The 19,790-nt window shown below is 44.4% G+C and overlaps 1 protein-coding gene across 3 annotated transcripts in view; it reads left to right on the forward strand.

The window, feature by feature from the left end:
• LOC137484487 (transmembrane protein 132D-like) overlaps positions 1-19,790 on the forward strand; it is a 202,348-nt gene that overhangs the window by 63,771 nt on the left and 118,787 nt on the right. For 2 of the 3 annotated variants that reach the window (XM_068208332.1, XM_068208329.1), the window contains one exon: positions 8,488-8,631. The exons of the other annotated variant lie outside the window; for it this stretch is intronic. Coding sequence is in view for 1 of the 2 variants with exons in the window: in XM_068208329.1 (XP_068064430.1) it covers positions 8,488-8,631 (144 nt within the window). In the remaining variant the exon portion in view is untranslated. The remainder of the gene's footprint in view (positions 1-8,487; positions 8,632-19,790) is intronic. 3 annotated transcript variants of the gene reach the window in all.

Below are 19,790 nucleotides of genomic sequence, written 5' to 3' on the forward strand. Positions count from 1 at the left end.
TTCCATGATGAAAATCACAACCATAACTGTGCTCTGGCATGCACTGGAGTTAATGCTGCAGCTGGGTACTGACAACACTGCGTGTACCCTACATTAAGGGCACAGGATAATTTTGAGCAGTGTCATTTTTGTATTAATTGAACTCCCTTCTGCATCAGTGGCTTCATCGAGCTGGTAGGCTTTGCCTGCAGCAGAGCTCCTTGCTGCTATTTAGCAAATGTTGCTTTGGTGGCCACTCGTGCAGATGACAGAAAGGTGGTTAAATGTGGCACTATAAGAGCTGTAGTGTTCAGCCTGGATTTTATGTATATAACAAAAATTCCTATTTGAATTACTCAGTGAATACCTATTTTATGCCCACAGCAACTCTTTGGAGCAGTGCAGGCTTTTTTCCTCCACTGAAGAATCTGCACCCTTTATTTATACACTTCCTTTCCTTTCTCTTTACTGTAGCCCTGGTGCTGTAAACCTTAAGTAATGTCATCAGGAATCAGTGGAGTTGCTCCCAGGAGGGAGGAAAGGTCTTTGCAGAAGAGGCTTTTCAGGCTCAGGATTTTTGCAGCAAAGACTCTTCCATGGATTTCTGTCCCTCAGCTGCTGTCCTTTGAACATCTGACATGCATGCCACTGAGTGAAGGACAGGCACGGCACACATGGATCCACGGGGTGTTGGTTTTGGCCAAGCTAACGTACCGGTCCAATTGCTGTCAGCGGCTCCCGTGGCCCCTCCTGCTGGGAGCTGCACACAGCAGTGGATGAGAGAATTCCTGGGAAAGAGAACTAAGCATCACAATTTCTGTGATGTCCAGAAGATGATTTTATCTGCAGCTGTGAGAAGTTGCTAGGGAACAGCGCTAACTCATTTTGGCTGATGGCTCTTCGTTAGTGCTGTGGAGCAATGTTCCTTCCGCTCTCAGCGCTGCTGCCGCCTCATTCTGCATGAGGATGTGACTTGGAAACACCTCAGAACTGTCCTGCTGCTGGAGTCTGAAAGGAACTTTTTAGGAAAGAACATTTTTCAGGTTGCTTCCAGCAGCAGCCCGTTCAGCAGAAGTGCTGGGAGTTCCCAGGTGTCACCGTGAAGGTCTGGAAGGGCAGGGTCAGTGTGGGGCCCTGGGAGGAGCATTGGGCTCACAGAGCCTTTGTTGGTTCAGTCCCTCCAGCACAGGACAGGAACGTTTTTGGAGGTTCTTGATGTTACCTGCTGCTGATACATTTTAGGCTCAGCTAGAAGCACTTGCTTTAAGATGCACGCTCCTTGTCACTGAGCATCAGGCAGCTGGGGGAGTTGGGGTGGTGGCTGCCTGGGGAGTCAAAATTCCTGTAGCTGTGATTGCTAGCAACACCCCTCCATTCAGGTCTAGTGAAAAGGCCATTGGCCAGGCCATGGCTCTGAAGGAGTATCTGCATCCCTCAAAAAATTGCCTCATTGTGTGACCTCAAAACAAGAGGCCCTGTACCAGGCAGTGCTCTTCAGATGAAAGCAAAGAACTGGTTTGACCAACCCCACTGCTTCTTGGTCTGTATATAGACTATAAAGGTCTGTTCCTGTTTCTGCAACTTTTTGGAAGACTCATGGTGCACAATTCACCAGTTTTTTCTTCCCTTTTCTGTGCTCAATGTTTTCAGCCAATTCAAGTGAATCATAAGAATTCCTCCACTTGTTGCTTTCCCACTCAGCAGAAATGCATATATGTGCACATAAACACACAGAGAAGGGTCCTACAGCTCTTTGGAAGTGTTTTGTTATTCTGTTCTCTTTCCTGCTCCATCTGCAGTGGAGGGCTGGGTAACCCATCAGGGCACTCAGCTCGTGGGCTGCAGGGTTCTCTGGGGCTGTCCAACACCAGCCTTGCTCCCATGATGCTTGGGCTCTGGTGGCTCTTCCAGAATATGTTTTTCACCTGTGAAATGGGGCAGATGGCACTTTGTTTTCACTGCACAGAGTGCCCAGTACTTTGTGCTTTGTTTTTCCTGTCTTTCCTTAAATCTAAGTCTAATTTAAAAAAATTGCTGGTTGCACAAGCTGTGCTGTTAGCAGCTTTGCTGCTGTTTGGCCAGGAATAAAAGGGATGTGCTGCATTGTTTGCTTTCTTACAAGCAATTTAGAAAGATTTCACACCCTACACATTATTTTTTGCATTTATTTTGGAAACAGTACTTTGAAGCAGTCCACGGGGCTCCCAACCACTTTAAATCAGCGGGCAGCACGATTTATCTTTGCCTTTCATTTCTGTAAGCAAACACCTTCCTGCACAGCCTTGAATACAGAAATGTTTTGCTGTGCTCTGGCTGCTCGTTGGTGCCCAGAGCTCTGTCCTGCAGGGGAAGGTGCTGGGGAGGGGATCTCCTCCTCCTCTTCCTGCCTCCAGCATCCCGAACAGCCCAGAGATGCAGGAGGGGGCACCAGCCAGGCTGTGGGCATGGGGCAGCCACGAGGGCTGTGAAAAACCTGTTCCTGACCTTTCTGTCACGTTGGGAGCCCCAGGATGACTCCTGCTGGGGGCACAGAGTGCTGTTCTTAGCTTGAATGTCTCTGGAGGTCTGCTTCCTGAGCTTCATCTGACTCAGGGCCTTTCTGAAAAAAGATGTAATTCTGCTTCCCACTGAGGATGTGGCCCTCTGATGCCTTGTTTGGTGAGTAAATAGAGGTCAGAGCTGCAGACTCTGTATTTGTTTCTGCTTTAAATCGATTTGTATGCGTCCTTTCCTTTTGGCTCTCCAGAGGTGCGTGTGTTTTACATCTTGTAAAAGATGTTTTTAACAAGGACTTTGTTTGAAAGGCACGGGAATAAAATCTGAATGTGTGTCATGTGCGCATGTATGCAGATATCTGCACCTGTGTGCATGCACACAAACTTCAACCACAGTAGGCAATTTTTGGCAGCCCGTGAGATACACATTACAGACAAATCTATTTTATTTAACTGCTGGTATGCACAATTCAGCTTCTGAAGCCTAAATAGGTCTTGTGCCCTTTCACTAATTAAATTTCATTATAAATCCACCTGGGCTATGTTTTTGCAATATCTCCGTTTGAATGGTGCTGGCTTGGTGTCTGTGTGGAATGGGTTTTCCTCCTGAAATGTTAATTAGGTGGAGAATGTGTTATGCTTTGGAAAAGCTGCATTGCAAACCCATAGATAAACAGATTGATTTAATTTTAATCTGCTTTCATGGTGATGCATAATGATAACTGGTTTCTGTCTCACAGGGCTGAAAACCACAGACCTTAATAAGAGTTTGTGGGTATATCATAGAGCTTTAAATGGCTTCTGTTGTGCTAGACCGCTCTCCATAAATTATTCTAACTCCATCAGCATCTCAGGGACTCCCCATTCTCTTCTGCTGTGGATTTTCAATCAGTGCAACTATTAGAGTAATCTGAAGAAACTTGGAAGTATCTGCTCTGAAAACAACTGCCAACACTGGTTTGTACATCAAGTATTCAACGGGGAGAGCAGAACCAAAAAAAAGCCTTGCAGAAGCCAGCTCTGCAGCTCAAATCACGGCATCCACATCCTACCTTTTATAAGCCATGCCAAAGTTAATTCTGGAATTAAAGCCGGGCATTCAGGTGGTTGGTATGAAGTGTCTCACTACATGACTTGTGTTTTGTGATCTGCCCTTCCTGCTGAACTGAGAAAGGTGCAATTCACTTCAGCCACTTCTAGAGCAGTTGGTTTAAACGGGCCCTTCTCAAATACAGTTTCTTCCATTGAAAGACTTTCAGCTTTAAAGGTTTGTTCCTGATGGGGAAATAATTTTTGGGTTTAATGGTCTAAATTCCTTCAGGGGTTCGTGGTAGATACAGATCCAGAAAGCCTTTGAACGCTTGGTTTTCATGTGCTCACAGCAAATATGCCTTAAATCTGACAAGGAGGGGCTGAGTTGTGCCTGTTTTCTCAATGACAGACACGTTTTATTTTTGACTGATGTTCAAAGAGCCTCTTGCAGGCTCAAATTCTGTCCTATATTAGCTTCAGCCATAAAAAGCAATGAAACTGCAGAGGGAGGCAAAAGAAGAGTATGACCTCAAAGTGCATAAATTTAGCATCACCCCAGTGCTGTACATAGAATTGGAAATGGAAATGCTGGGAACACAAATTCCAGCCAGCCCTCCTTGTGCAGTGGAATGGTTAATTTGGTCTCATCTAGTGGGGCCTTCTCAAATGGGAATAGATTTTGGCCCAAGGATGGTTTTTCAGAGAGACTGGAAAGACAAAGGGCTGGCTGTATACTGGATTACCTCTGGGTTTTGTTTTCACTGTGAATCTTGGTCTCATGCTTCACCCTCTCACTGTTGTTAAGTCTGGTGAGCTCCCTAACATTCCTCATTCCCATTCCAGTGCTGTTTGTGAGTTTTACCAGCTTCCCTGGCATTCACAAACCTGCTATCCCATATTGCCTTCAATTCTGGTACTCCAGAATTCAAAAGAAATTCTGCCCTGAAGTAAAGCCAGAACATTTGTTGCTGTTTTCCATTGTTTTGTGATATTTTTGTGCATTTGAATGTGATTCTTTGAGCACAGAGGCCTCAGGGAGGGGTGGAGGTTGTGTGCAGGCAGTGAAACATCAGGATGTAAATGTCAGACCGAAGTTTTCTGGTAGCAAAACGGCCTCGTTTAAGCAACATACAGCTCCAGCCTGACCTCAGATCCTGCAGAGATGTCTGCATTTAATGTACCACAGTGTTAACAGGATCATTGTGCACTTACCTGCCAGCAAGAGACGGCTCCCAGGGAACTGTGAGTGCATCTACAGCTCAGTCATGCCACAGCTGCTGTCTCGATTTTAGATCCCATGGTAGCATTGGGCCTCACACTACCTGATTTCAAGCATGACATTTCATTCTGGTCTTCAGGAAGACCCTGAGGAAGTCTGCCAGCTCCTGCTTGGTGTCTGGAGGGTGGCTGGGTTTGTCCTTCAGCCCCTTCCAGGCTTGGGGAGTACAGACAAGATAAGGTGTTTGCAGCTCCAGGAGCAGCAATTTGTTCTTGGATCTAGAGGGGATGTCACTGGAAGGAGCCTGTGTGAGGAGCAACCCATGGCATTGTCCTCAGCAAAAATGGGCTCTGGGCAATGAGAGAGGTAGGGCTGGGAATACCTGCAGGGTTTTGTGCAGGGAGTACTCTGCTGACTTACATCAGTGCGTTTGACTTTCCAGTGCGTAAAAATTGACCCGATTCCTTTGTTTCATGCCACGAGAAGCTGTGCTCGGGTCCATTTCTGCTCACACTGTGCTTGTCTTTGGTTTGAAATGGGTGGTGGGGGAAAGCCTCTCCCCACCCCTCGTGCCCCCAGCCCTGCTGCCCGAAGGAGGTGGATATTGGCAGAGGGAAGGCTGCCATCCTGCACTGCTCTGCTCTCTCTGCATTGCTGGGGTAAGGTCAGGCTCTGGGCAGGAAGAAACACTGAAGATAAACAGAAATAGAAGCCCCTTCTAGTTATTTCTGAAATGCTTTGGGGCGATGCAATGACAAGGCAATCTCAGAGGGCACTGTGATGTCTGGTAGGTGCCTAGGAGCTCTCAAAAATGCCCCCTCTGCACACAATTTATCTGCCACCTTCTCACACCACTGGTGACAAGATGACAGCCAGCGGTAGCAGGGTGTTAACAGGCTCCCTTTTCTTTTTCTCCTTTGATGTTGAAAGTAGCTCTCTTTCTCAGAAGGACCATGAAAGGTTCCCACAGATCTTTGCCCCGAGCACTTACAGTAATGAAAAGCTAACTTCAATGTCACGGGTCTGAAGCATCTTTATTTGGAGCTGTTTAGGGCTCGGATTGCCTGTTTATTTGTGCTGTGTTGGAAAGGGGGTGATATTGTGTGCTGCGTGTAGGGCACGCTTGCAGTGAGATGGGGAGGGGAGCCCAGCCTGGGCAGGGTGTCCGTGCCCACCCTGGTCTGGGCAGGGTGTCCGTGCCCATCCTGGGCAGGGTGTCCGTGCCCATCCTGGGCAGGGTGTCCGTGCCCATCCTGGCCTGGACAGGGTGTCCGTGCCCATCCTGGCCTGGGCAGGGTGTCCGTGCCCATCTCATCATGGGCAGGGTGTCTGTGCCCACCCTGGGCAGGGTGTCCGTGCCCATCCTGGCCTGGGCAGGGTGTCCGTGCCCATCCTGGGCAGGGTGTCTGTGCCCATCCTGGGCAGGGTGTCTGTGCCCATCCTGGTCTGGGCAGGGTGTCCGTGCCCAGCCTGGGCAGGGTGTCCGTGCCCAGCCTGGGCAGGATGTCCATGCCCATCCCGGCCTGGGCAGGGTGTCCACGCTCAGAAATGGCACGGGCTGAAAGCTGAGCATAACTGTTGTAAACTGCAGGGACTGGAGATGCTAAACAGACCCTGTGATAAATGAGACAGGATGCTGCCTGCATTTTAATTGGAATTGCAGCCTCTTCCATCACTAGAGTAAACATAGTGTTTAGTGGGTCATGGGATAGAATTGGGAATCACTATCTTTATGCACTTAGGTAATGCATTTCCTTGATTTCAGTTGTGATGTATTGATGGTGGGAGTTCCTTCTGTGGTTTCTCTTTGCTTCTCCCTTCCCTTGATTTGTACCCTGTCGGCATTGACGAGTTTTCAGGGATGTGGGCTCCCAAGGGCTCTGTTTGCCATGATTGATTTGGTGCAAGGGGCAAGCTGCTCAGGAGCCTGGGTAACTGACGTGAGCAGTGATCCAGAGGTAAATAACAGCCAGGAGGGTGGTTAGCTGGATGTTTGAAAAGAAACAACCCCAAACCAGCCACGATTCAAATGTTCATGGCCTTCCTTTCCTCCTCTCCACCAAGCAGCCTCTGCCCAAAGCGAAGGGATGGGAGGAGTCCTGCAAGAAGGCAGGACCAGATGCCAGTCCCTAGGAATGGCTGAAGACACGTGCTGAGAAATGTTTCACCCAGATTGTGTGGCCTCTTCGTACCTCCCTCTCTGAGACATCCGGAGTGGAGTTTAATTTCCACTCTCCTTTGACCACCGATCTCTTGTCCTGAGGGATGTCTGCTCTACAGCAGTGACTGCACCTGCTTAAAATTCATTTTGTCAAATTAGCATAGGAGAAATTGCACAAAAATTGCCAGCCTCCATTTATTTATTCTTCCAGGTGTGCTAAGGAAATTGCAGCCAGCGCTATTGAGTTAGTGCTGGAAGAAAGGAGATTTAATCCTTTTTGTTCAGAACAGTTAAAGGAATCCTTTGGCTTTTTATTCTGAAAACATCTGTGTGGATCTTGTCCTTCAAAGATTTCCTGAGCAATTTCATGCGGGGGCAGAGCTGACAGTGCTGTTTTGCTGCTGTTTGCTTCTCTGCGTGGCAGCAGCTGCTCAGACAAAAACCTCACGTACCTTTTGGGGTTTCTGCCCAGAACTGAGAACTTGCCATGGCACTGAATGCATTTTGTGTATGAGATTTTAAGCAAATACAATTAAACTGTCATTTCCTGACACCTCACAGATGAGGCTTGACCACGATGGAGTTCTTGTAAACACATTCAGGAGCCAGAAGTTAACAGCACCAGGGACTCCTAGCTCAGTAATTTGGCCAACATTGTGTTTATACCTGTGGGGTAATTCAGTAGTGCCCTGAGGTACAAATTTTGGAAAAATGAGAGACAGAATTAAAGAATGCCACACCTGATGAGAGGAATTGAAACAGATATTTGAAAGTGCATCTCTCTCCATATAAAGTCCCTCTTCTCCACTTGTGGTTAATAACTTCTAGTTTTTCTTCTGGTTGTTCTTTTAGCATGCAACCCCAAAAGTATTATGCTAGCACATGAGAACTAGAAAGTACCTCTCAACAGGAGCCAGTCCAGTTTGCCATATGGCTTTTCCTATTGTTTAACCTCTCATACATGGAAACAGAGCTCCAGAGAAATCAGTTGCTCTAGTGAAAATAAGAATTTCTAAATATAAGTGGTTTTAAGTTCAGAGCTGACAGGACAGTTAAACCCCAACAGCATTAAAATGTTGTGGACTCAAAAAGGTGATGAAAATAAGAGCAAAGATAAGGATTGCCATTTTAGAGTAATCCAGAGAGGGAGGAAAGGGTGGATTTTGTTTGTAATGAGGCCTGGCAATGGCCCCTCCCTCCAGCACCCAGCTCCCTTCTTTTCACACCAAAAATGGTACTTTCTGCTCCAAGACAATAACTTGCAGCCAGGAGAGAGCCTTAGCATGCCCAGTGGTGCCAGAGTGTGGGTAAGGGAAGAGCAGGAGCAAGGAGCCTGCTCCAGAGCACACCTGCCCTTCAATCTAGCTAGGACTAAAGCTGTAATTACCCTTAGTTCAATTAGATTTCTGCCTTGATAGAATTCCTTCAAAACACGAAAGTCTTAATTGATTCTCTCATCTCCTTTCCTTGTCCTGCTGTTGAACTCTTAATGAGTGGTGGCATTTTCTGTGGGGCAGTAATGAGAACATGATGATGAGATAAGGAATGGATTGAGCTGATATTTCCTCTCTGATTGGTGAAATATCTTCTTGTTTCCCTAGGGCCAAGGTGAAGAGAGGAGTGAACGTTTTCAGCGTGAGAGCCAGCAGCCCGTACCTGTGGGACATCAGAGAGAGTGTGGATCACACTGGGAAATATGCACCAGCTGTCGTTGTCTGCCAGAGGAAAGCTGCTGCTGAGAGCAGGTAGGTCATGCCCAGCAGCCTTGCTTCCCATAACTCATGGCTGTTTGCAAACCATTGTAATGATTTTAATACCTTTTCCTATGGTGCATGAGGAATTGCTTTTGGAAAAGCTGTGGCTGTCTTTGTTCTGTACTCATTGCTCAATCCAGCACGCAAATGTTACTCAGTCCTAGTGCTCAAAGGAAGGGAAAGCTAACAGGAAATACTGTTGGCACGAATTATTTAGAAGAACTTGTTTCATATCTTCGACTTTGATTGTGGCTAATTTAATTTTTTTTCAAATTAATTATCTTCATATGGCTGTTTGTGGTGGATTTTTTTGTTTGATTTATTAATTTTACTTGGGGTTTTCTTGGTGAATTGGGTCCCTTTCCTTTCTGTGTTGGGTTTTTGTTTTGGTCATTTGTGACTGTATGACAGTGATGTTGAGGGTGAGATCTATATGAATTTTTGATCTGCAGAAGGAAATAGATTTTCTGATTTCCATTCCCATTCTGCAATAGTGACCTCTCTTAAAATGCCTTCATCTGGCAGGTGGATGTTTCTTTTTTAATCACAGCTCTTTGATTTAATGAATACATTTTTATATAATGTGCTGCTTCTTGTTCATTGCTCCTGGACCTTCAAGTCAAGTGCACATTTATAAGGACCTGACTGCATTTGCTTTGTGGTTGGCATTGCTGGTAGGAAACTTCCCACATTATGTGTGTGATTCACATGTGAAATGTTGCAAAATCAAATAGGGTTTGGGGATTTACTGTGTGGTTTATGATGTTTAAGTAAATACCTTCTGAACCTAATAATTAGGAAGTTTCATTTCCTTGCAATCTGCATGTATGAAAAAAAAAAGGAAGGGAAGAACTTCCCTTTGTAATCACTTTCTCTTTATAATAACTCAGATTCTACACAGTTTCTTTGCTATAGTACACTGAATTTTCCTCATCTAAAGCATATATTGTCATACATCTGACTGAATGACGTTGGGCAAAGCAGAAATGTGTGTGTGTGCCAGGGTGGGAGCACAGTCTGTCAGATTCCTTAAAATTCCCCTTCAAAGCTACTGGGAGAAAGGAAGAATATTTTCATTGACTGAAATGGGCACTGGATCAAAATCAGAGATTATTTCAGCGATGAGTTTTCCATCACACTTTATCTTGTTGGGCCCATAGAGTGCATTTGCCTGATTTCTCTTCCTCAGCAGGAAAATGTAAAGCAGCCTCATGGGGAAATTGAATCTTGGCAACTTAACTTCCCTTCACTATTCATCATCCAGTGGCAAACCTTTAAAATGACCCCTGGTACACAAAAAATAAATTACTATGTCATCTTTCATGCAGTGGTTGTGGATTCTGTGTGCTTGCACATGTTGAGCATAAACATTGCTGGATGTTTATTAAAAGAAATCTGCGGTCGTACTCAGATTTTACTGGAAGGAAAACCCGGGGAGGAGAAGGTGTACATGTACCTCTCCTGTAACTCCTGTTGCTCCATCGAGTTACCAGCTGAGATTTTCTGCTTTTCTCACTTTTGAGAACTTCTTCCTCCCTCTTTGTAATCGAGTGCAGAATATTTGCCATGCATTACCCAGTGCATTGTTTTCCTCATTAAATTTAGTTGCATCTGTTTAGCTCTGCATTTTAAGAAACAACATCAAGTATTACATGGGAAGGGGAGGGGAGTGTGCTCTGCAGTTTTTGGGAAATAATTTTATCCTTATCTAGAAATGTTTGATGTCACCAAATAGGCCCACTGGGTTAAATACTGATGTCCCTTACCAAATTTTTGGCCTCCATAGTTCATTTAGAAATTACAGAAACTCTGTTTGCATAGTCTTTAGTTTCCCCTAAAAAGCAGAGGTCTGTCACATGGATGCAAAGGTGGCAGTGTTAATTAACTGCAGATTCAGTACCTTTGTGTTCCTGATAGTTTTACATGGATCAGAAAATAGTGTTAATAAAGCTAACTCAGTGTGACAAGTGTAATTTCACGGCTTAAGGAGGCACTTGTGCAAGTGACAAACCAGAGCAGAATGCCAGAGCGTTCCTGCTCGGGGTTTGAAATATATCCGTCATTTTGTTTGGAGAGGTTCTGGCACCGGCAGCTTATCGTAACAGGATTAACATATAAATATTATCACAGCCAGCAGGGTGTTTTCAGATGAATATTAACAGCAAATATTATGATTCTGTCTGGGAATAACTAATTAAGCCCATCTGTCAAATATGATTTGAAGTTCTCGTGCCTTGCTTATTATGGGCTTGCAACAGTGTTCCAGATTAATGGTGAAGCAATTAGAAAGTTCTCCCCGATTCTTCTGATTTCATTCTCAGGCAGTAATAATTTCGTAACACTCTAAATCCTGACCCAGGAGATTATTAGATGGGTTTACTGCTTGTAGCATCTGCACAGCACTGCTGTTGTTCCCCGTGAAGCATCGATCTTCCGCCCCTCTCCTGTCAAGCAGGTGACCAAACAAGCAAAGAGAAAATGGTGTGGGAATTAAACAGAGATCAGAAATGGGACTGGGGAAACCCTTCAAACACTGACTGAGTCTGAGAGATGCATCCTCATCTGTGCCAGCCTTTACTTCTGTCCCGGGAGTTGGCTGGTTTTATTTTTGTGGATTCCTGGTGGAATGAGGTGAATGGAACAGGAGGGTGAGGTTAAGGAGTCCTGCATTTCCTGAGTATCTCCTTGGCTTAGTGCTGTGTCTCACTGTCCCCGAAATGGGGCATCTCTGCTGTGCCAGTGATGATTGAGAAGGGAACGGGCAGAAGTTAAAGCTCTGGATTCCTGCCTGTCCTTCCCCTGGGGTTGCTGCTGGACTGGCAGTGAGCCAGGTGGGATGGGCCTGGAAAATCCTTGGGGTGGCTGAAGATGAAGATTTATTGGGTTTTCCTCATCTGCAGAACACAACTGACAGCACTTCCCTCTATCCACAGCTGCTGTGGAGACATTAGGCAAGATGTTCCGATGTGATAGTAATGGGTGTCATGGTCCTCTTACAATATTCTATTCATGTTTATATTTTTGGGTAGAAATGTTTGTTATTCCCATTCCACTACTGTTCTCTGTGCCTGTGGCAGGAATGAAGCCACTGATTCAGTCAAATACAAAATAATTACAGACAAACTTGGCCATCTCCGAGTAGAACCTTAATGACCATTTCCTGCCATATCACCAGAAGTATTTCAGTTATATAATAATGAATAATTTGCTCAGCAGTTTCCTTTCCCTTCTTCTGGAAATGTATCAAGGACAAGCATTTGTTTTGATACTTTTCCTCCTCAGTTCTGTGGCACTGAAGGAGTTGCTGGTTTGTGCTGCCTGAAACCAGATGCTGCTGTCAGAGAAACTGATTTTCAGTTTGAGCTACAAGTGACTAAATCAGTTTGTGAGAATGTGAACACAGTGAGAGACAGTAACAGGATTTTCTAGGCTATATCCTTCATTTATTCCTGCAGGTCTCATTTCTTCATGGTACTGTATTTCAGTGCCTAATTTTCTTAACACTTTTATAACTGAAGAAATTAACTTGATATTAAATAACAACAGGGGACAGGAAAATGTATACCAACATTGCCTTTGATTTTCTATACAATATTTTCTTTCTATTACATTTATGCCATTGTCCTTAGTGCCCTGCTTCTCTCTTTTTCACATGCAGATATTAAACATTTTCATGTTGTAAATGCAGCGAGCTATTGCCTCACTCTCTTGTTGCACATGCCAGTACATTTGATGGACTCCCAAGAGTGCTGTAGTCCTAAAACACTTCTGAAGCCAACGAGAGCAACAAATTTAACATAAATAACAGCCTAATGGCCACAATAATTACACTCTGTCTCTTGCTGGTGTTCATCAAAATGCTTCATAAAAGTAGTTTAATGTTTTAGATCACCATTAATTTTTTCCCTTGCTCCCATGTGCTCACATGACTTTGTCACCTAGAAATGCATTATTGCTTGGAAAGAGAAATTTCTGCTCTAAAGTGAGAGAAAAGGACATATGATGTAGTAAAAAAAAAACCCTTTGTATTTTGTCACATCACATCCTGTGGGAATCATGTGAACTTCACTTTGTCACGATGAAATAAAAGCAAGAAAGAGATTGCAGAAATCAGACTTTCAGAATGGAATATACTCAAGAGTGATGCTTCCAGAGCTGGACAGGCCCAGTGGGTGAAGGGCTGGGCTAGGCTGAAGTTTGGGGATTTTAGTGGCAACCTGATGCATTATTTGTTTATGTGAATTCTAAGCAAAAAAAGATTTCTCCTATTCATTTTATAATCCTGGTTTTATTATTGAGGGAAACAGGAGGGAAGGGAGAAAGGTGACGCTTTTATGTGGTTCCAAAATTGCTTTCTGAGAATAATTATTCAGCCCTAAAAACTGTCTGCTCACTCAGCATTGTTGGTGCTGATGTAATACATTAGGATATCTGTTGTTGGGCAGATAGAATACGTTCATTTAATTCTCAACCAGCAGAGTTGAGCTCCATTCCTACTTCTGAGACATGCAGGTAATGATCAGCTGTAATCATATTTACCCTTGTACTTCTAGAGTTTCATGCTGTGTACACTTTGGGTTTTTCTGTCTCCTTCCTGTGTTATTAGAAATCTCCAGGCTTCCAGGAGTTTGTCTGTTGTGATCATGTGAAAGTGCTGAACATCTCAGAAGTCATGTTTACATTCCTCTCTTTGAAGGCAATTAGTCACAAACCTCTATTTCTCATTTGAAAGCTTAAATGTGCCCTCAGAGAGAGACCCCCTTGAGATGTTGAGGCAAAATAAATTTGTCTGAACCAAGCCTCAGTGCATTATTATTTTACACGCTGACCTAATTTTTCCATTTTTTTTTTAAAGAAAACTGTTTTATTTATCAAGAAATGCAGAATCTTTCTTGAAATCATTCCAGTCAATGCTAATACACTCAAAAAAATTATTATGGTTATCATCTGGGATCAAATCAAAAGGAAAGAGATGAAATAATTCCATAAAGGCCTTTTTAGCCAACTTTTTCACCTGTTGGTTTGAGACTGGTTCATTTAAAGAAAGTACTTCAAAGGCATGGGGATGGCCTCTGGCATCTTAGAGGGGGACTGCTGTCTCTGACATTCCCATGGAGCAGGTGACCCAGGGAATTGCAGCTCAAGGTGCAAAGATGGTTCCCTCTAAGCTCAGCTCAATCTTGGGTTCTCCTTGGAGAGCACGGCTACTCCTGTTCCTTTGGTTTTGAGCAAAGTGCTGCTCCAAGTGGGAAAGGTGGGAACCAGCACTCTCTTCTGAAGCTGTTAAAAACCCTTAAATTCCCTCCTTCAGGGATTATCCTTTTGAAATACCAGCGTCTCACTTCCGTGGTGCCCCAGATCTGCAGATTTCCTAGGACAGGAGTCCTGGGAGCAGAGTTGGGATCACTGTGGAGCTGTGCTGGCTCCCCACACACCCAGGGAGAGCTGGAGCTCCAGCTGTCAGCTCCCATTGCACGTGTGGGAACAATGATATCATTCATGAGTAAATACAGGAGTCTGATAAAGATGTCCTGTTCCTTTCAGAGGGGTTTGCAGCAGGTCTCATTTCTCTTGGCCATTCTTATCTTTGGCTCTGCTTTTGTGACAGTGTGTTCCAGGGAAGTGCGTCCAGGGTACGATGACAGACAGTGGGGACTGCAGCCTGGTGTCCTCAGGGCCAGTGGCCATTCCCTGGCTGTCCACAGCCTCCAGTATTGTAAAGGCAGGTGAGCCTGGTGGGAGGAAATGCTGATGTCTGACTCCAGCTCAGAAGCTGAATGATTTCTTTATTAGAACTATGCTATAATACATTAATATACTATTTAAAGGAGATACTAAACTACAAACCTACTTGTTCTAACTCCCATATGTAACTCACTCCCAACTCGAGCCCCTCTCTGAGAGTGCAGCCACAGGTGGGTTGGATTGGCCATCAGCTCAAACAATCCTCACCAGAACCCAACCAGGCAATCACCCCAGGTAAACAATTCTCCAAACACATTCCACATGGGAAAAACAGGGAGCAGAAACAGAAATTGTTTTCTTTCTTCTCTCTGTGCTGCTCTGTGAAAAAATCCTGAGAGAGAAAAGAATGGGCCTGCCACACTCCAGCACAGCTCTGGAGTCCTCCTCTGGATATCCAGAAACCCTGGGAGGAAATTCTGTGTTCTCTGCACTGTCACAGCTGAAGACAACCTGGAAAAGGGTTCCTTAATTTGAGTTGGAGCAGTTCCATGTTCCCATATGGCAGCATCAGGGTAAGCTACCCCAGCTCAGCCAGCTGTGGCCTCAGGGCACAGCTTGGAACAGAAGGGAATTCTGGCTGCTTGTGAGGAGGATGGATTTCATTTCCTGGCCTAGTTCATCTGAAAGCATGTCATCCCCTTTGTATTTTTGGATGAAATCTTACTGGGTTTTACTTCACGTATAAAAATAGTCATGGAAGGCAGGGATCCATAGGTACTTCATGTATGGGGTTCCCAAATGGTACAAAAATGGAACGCAGAGCAGGTACTCAATATTGCCTTGTTCATGAACACAGCTAGGAGTACAAGAAAAGAAAGAAATGCTGGCTTCAGTTACTGTGGAGGCTCAGAGGTGGGGCTGTGGAGGAACCTGAGGAGTCCTGGGAGGAGTTCTGATGATTCCTGTGCTCACCTAACGAGAGCCATTTTCTAATGGTCTCATGGGAGTAGTCAGAGTTTAATTTTTGGCATTTCAAGAGGCTCTCGAGACACAAAGCTGTCTGGGATGTGCTGGTAATCAGGCTTGTTCTCTCTGAGTTACCCATGCAGTACTGTGCATTAAAAGAGGTTCTGCAGCACAGTGTTCAGCATGAGCAGCTAAAAGGAGTTCTCAGGAACTCCTCTGCAGGCACTGCAGCTCTGCAAGTAATTGATCTGTAAACAGTAAATAATGTTAGGGGCTTAATCCCCTTTCATTGAGAGTTCTTGGCACCAAGAACTGGGAATCAAATAATTGGAGGGAAACAATCTAAGGTGAAGTAGTTTGCGGTCAGAAGTCAGTTACAGAGAAGGCAGGGAATTCATGGATGTGCTGGGAATTTTGTCCTCTCTTCCTGGGTGATGTGCAGGTGTTCTGGGGGTGTTGCTGTCACCTCCCTTGTAGAGCAGAGGTCCTTCTTTCTGTCTGGTGTTGAAGCAGCTAAAGGATATTTCCAATACTCTGGATAACCTCATTCACATTTAGTGTCTGTATTTTTACCCTGGTATTACCCAGTGTAATAAATATAATTTTAAACTTGAGAAAGAATAATTTCCCTTAAGAACCTTCAGGATTCATCATTGTTATGCTTGCTCTGTGTTTGTGGTACTTAGCACTGTAGTTTTTAAACCTTTGGTGGCCCAGAGGCTCAAAAGAACAATTCCAGTGGGACAAAACCAGCTTGCTTTCTATTACAAAAGAGACAGCAAGTGAGTAATCTACTGTCTATTAAAAATCTAATATTAAATGCAAAAGTGTGTCTTGTGAAAATATCTCTAATGCTGCTGTTGATTTTTTTCCCCCTTGGAGGAAATCTTGTAAGAAGTAATACTAATTACTGAGAGAGTTGGAAAGTTGAGTGGATGACTTAAAATATGAGCTGAGGCTAAAAATATACCTGTTGCTCTTGGCACATGGGAATTCCCATGTTTTGGATGAAAAAAATCAGTCTGTCACATCTAAATCCATACACGACAAAGTGTGGGCCAGAAGGTTAAGGGAATTATATAACACAGGCTGGCATCCTTCTAAATCACAAAGCCAATCCTAAATAAATTCCAACTGCTAGTACAAGGCTGAGTTCACTGGGCATTTGCATTGTTTTATGGCTTCAGCTCTTACTGTGCAGATAATCAATGGCACAGTTCTCTGGAACTGCTGCTGTGTTTCAGATCTCCTTTTGAAGTTTCTGTTGGCTTCTGCGCCAGTAAAAGAATTTGGGTGTTGAGGCTGCCTTGTCTTTGTGGGTGTCACTGAGTCTGACACAGACTCTGTGTGTAAAACTGGGCACAGGAAGGAGTCTGGGCTGTGGGATTCCATGCAGAGCTGTGTGTGTTCCCTGGATTTCCTGGCTTCCATGCAAGGAGTGTGTAATGTGACATTGCTCCCCCGTGGGAGCCTGCAGCTCTACCAGCACACTCCAGCTTGGCTAGTGTTTTCCAGCCCAGGGCGCAGTCTGGAGTTGAATTCTGTGCTGCTGTCTGGAGCTGGTGCAATGTGCAGTACACTCTGCATCTCTGTCAGAGGCTGGACCTCAGCTTGAAATGCACGCTCGTTGTGTGAGCGATGAATCGTGTTCGGTGTGCAGCAGTTCGACACCGAATGGGAGCGGAGGAACGCACAGAGAAGGCGTTATGTAAGAAGTTAGACAGAAGTATTTTAGAGTGCGTGGGAGTGGGGATTCAGGCTGTACCATCTATGGCAGTAAGTGAGCTGGGAAGGGACGAGTGGCTTGTTGCATGATTCTTTGGAAGAGTACAGGAGTTACTGCAGCGTGTGTTCCCTTTGGTAGCCAGGAGACCTCAGAGTTCTTCGTGTCAGAAGTACAAATACGGGTTTGGATTAGGTATACTTGGAAACGTGAGTATTTGCTAGCTCTGCTGCTCTGCCTGTGATGTGAGAGTGGCCTAGGCTGACTGTTAGGATAGACATGAGGAAAAAACTCTTCCCTGAAATAGTGACTGGACACTGGAATCACCTGCCCAGGGCAGTGGGGGAGTCACCGTCCCTGGACGTGGCACTCAGTGCCATGGTTTGGTTGGTGAGGTGCTGTTAGGTCATGGGTTGGGCCTGATGATCTCAAAGGGGTTCTCTACCCTGGCTGATTCTGCCATTCTCTTATTCAGTGATGTGAAGTCCCAGTCCATGGGGATGTGGCCCCTGGCACGGGTGCCTCCGCTGCTCTCTCTGTTTCCAGGAGACCCAGAGCAGATCCCGTGGCTGGGATGAGGCTGTGCCTGGGCTCTCTGTCAGGGTGCCAGTGAGGGATGGCCTGCACTTATGCAAATGTGCTCATGTTATTCCTAGTTCCAGGGGTTACCTGAAGCTAATATTCAAATGTGCAATTAGCTGAATGCATGGCTACTATCTCCAGTGATTCTTGAGATAAATTTTCCCTGGCATGTTGCAGGAATGCCTGCCTGCCTCTTTCTCAGCTTCAGCTGAATTACTCGAAAATCCCTTCAGTGCTGACAAGACACTATCTTTTCTAGAAGTCTTACTGGCGACCCAGAGCAACACACTCCTTCAGCAAGTCCTTGGTCACAGGATGAGCAGAGTCCTTGAAATTAGGACTGGAACAGGGCCTTTCACTGTGAGCTCATGAAGTGCTGAGTGGAACTTCTTCATTTTCAGTTTATTATTAGACTCTTCTGTTTAATCTCATACTAGAGAGAAAATAATTAGCTTGAATAATTTTCAATCCAATTAATCTATTCGTGAGTGGCAAATATTGTACCTGGAAACAGATCGATTATGAAGTGTTTCCTCTGAGATGCATTTTCCTGTTAATTGTTGAAGCAATTAATTTTCTTACAGATACTTGCAGGTCTTTGTGTGAAGTAGTGAAGGCAAGGAAAACAAGAGGCCTGGAAGAGAACAAAAGATGACTATAAAAAATGAGCGCAGAATGAATAAATGGAATGTATGTAGAGTACATGATCTGTGCTGCCCATACATTATGCACTTGTCAGCATCCATGGCAGAGGAGCTTTCAGAAGCTGCAGGAATCAGGAGGTGCTGGAGTGAATCTTTGATGCATATTCATGAGGAACAGTCTCACATGAACACATGGGACTTGTTCCACAGGACCATGGGCACAGAGGAGTCTGGCAGACGCTCTGACTCGTCTGGGTGTGACAGGTGTTCCAGAATAACATCTCTCTCCTGCCCTGAGATCCACACTTTGGAAAAATTTGGGTAGATTTTTATAGGGAAAACAAAGTTCTGTTTTGCATTTTGGATGCCAACCCCAAAATTTATCCAGACTGTATCCCTTGCCAGTCTTTGAGTCTTTGCTTGGAAGCATAAGAAACTTCATAACGTTCTTCTATTTTTGAATGTTGATTTCCAATTCTAAACGTCTTTTAATATAAACAGACAAGGCTGTTCTCCTAAATTCTACTGTACATGGCAAAATGGCTACAATTTAACTTGGTTTTCCCAAAAGTTAGATACACCTCTGACATGGAAATTAATATCTTCATTTTATAGCTTTTTTTTGCCAAGTTGTCAACTACTGAACGGAGGATGGTGCAACAAATAATTTTGAATTGTCTTAATTATTTTTGTAGCTTTCAAATCCACATGTTATATTCCCATGATCTCACCAATATCTGTTCTGTGTTAGAGATGCATTTACACGTTCAGTGCATACCTGTTGTCTATACTGCAATTCTTTTTAGGTTCTGACAGACTGAATCAGGTTTGATTTTTATGCACATTCAATACCAAGAAAGCTGAGGAAGAGAGGGGGGTTGTGGGTTTTTTCTGCATTTGTTTTCTATATTTGAGTAAGATAAACCTCTGACTTAGTCCTTAAGAGTCTCAAAGAGAATTACAATGTCTTGATGAAAAATTACTATTTGTTCAAAAATCAAGACTTTGTTCTCATAAAGGACATGAAAATAAATCTTGTTTGCAGTGGCTCTCAGCAGCAAAGGATCAAGAATTTAGCTGTCTCCAGAGTTTTGGGATAAATGACAGTTTTAGAAATGCCGCCTTATGATCAAATCTCAGAGATGCTGGAAATCAGCAGTTGTTTTGTAAAAGCTGTATTTTTGCTCTTTACTTCAGGTTTGTGGTTTTGGCACTCTCATCATTCCTATGTAATTCTCTAGGAAAATATCTCTTGTTCAGTGGGTTCATAATCTTGTTTATGAAAAGAGATGCTTCTTCTGCTTCTTGGATAAACCACAAATAAAGGTTTTACTCTTCAGTTATAGTCAGGACTTGTAAACACACCCAGAAGTCCTAATGAACTGCTAATGATCATTGAGGTGCTTCCATCAGAAACCAGAAACTGCGGAGTTTAATTGTATGGAAATGCACAATTACCAGGCAGGTGAAAAGCAGAATTGCTGTCAGGCACAGCCCTGTGACTACAGACCTGCTGGCCAGCTGGGTGAAGATGATGCTCTCATTCCCCT

This window comes from Anomalospiza imberbis, chromosome 18 (genome assembly GCF_031753505.1).
Source record: "Anomalospiza imberbis isolate Cuckoo-Finch-1a 21T00152 chromosome 18, ASM3175350v1, whole genome shotgun sequence".
In the NCBI taxonomy this organism is placed as follows: Eukaryota; Metazoa; Chordata; class Aves; order Passeriformes; family Viduidae; genus Anomalospiza; species Anomalospiza imberbis.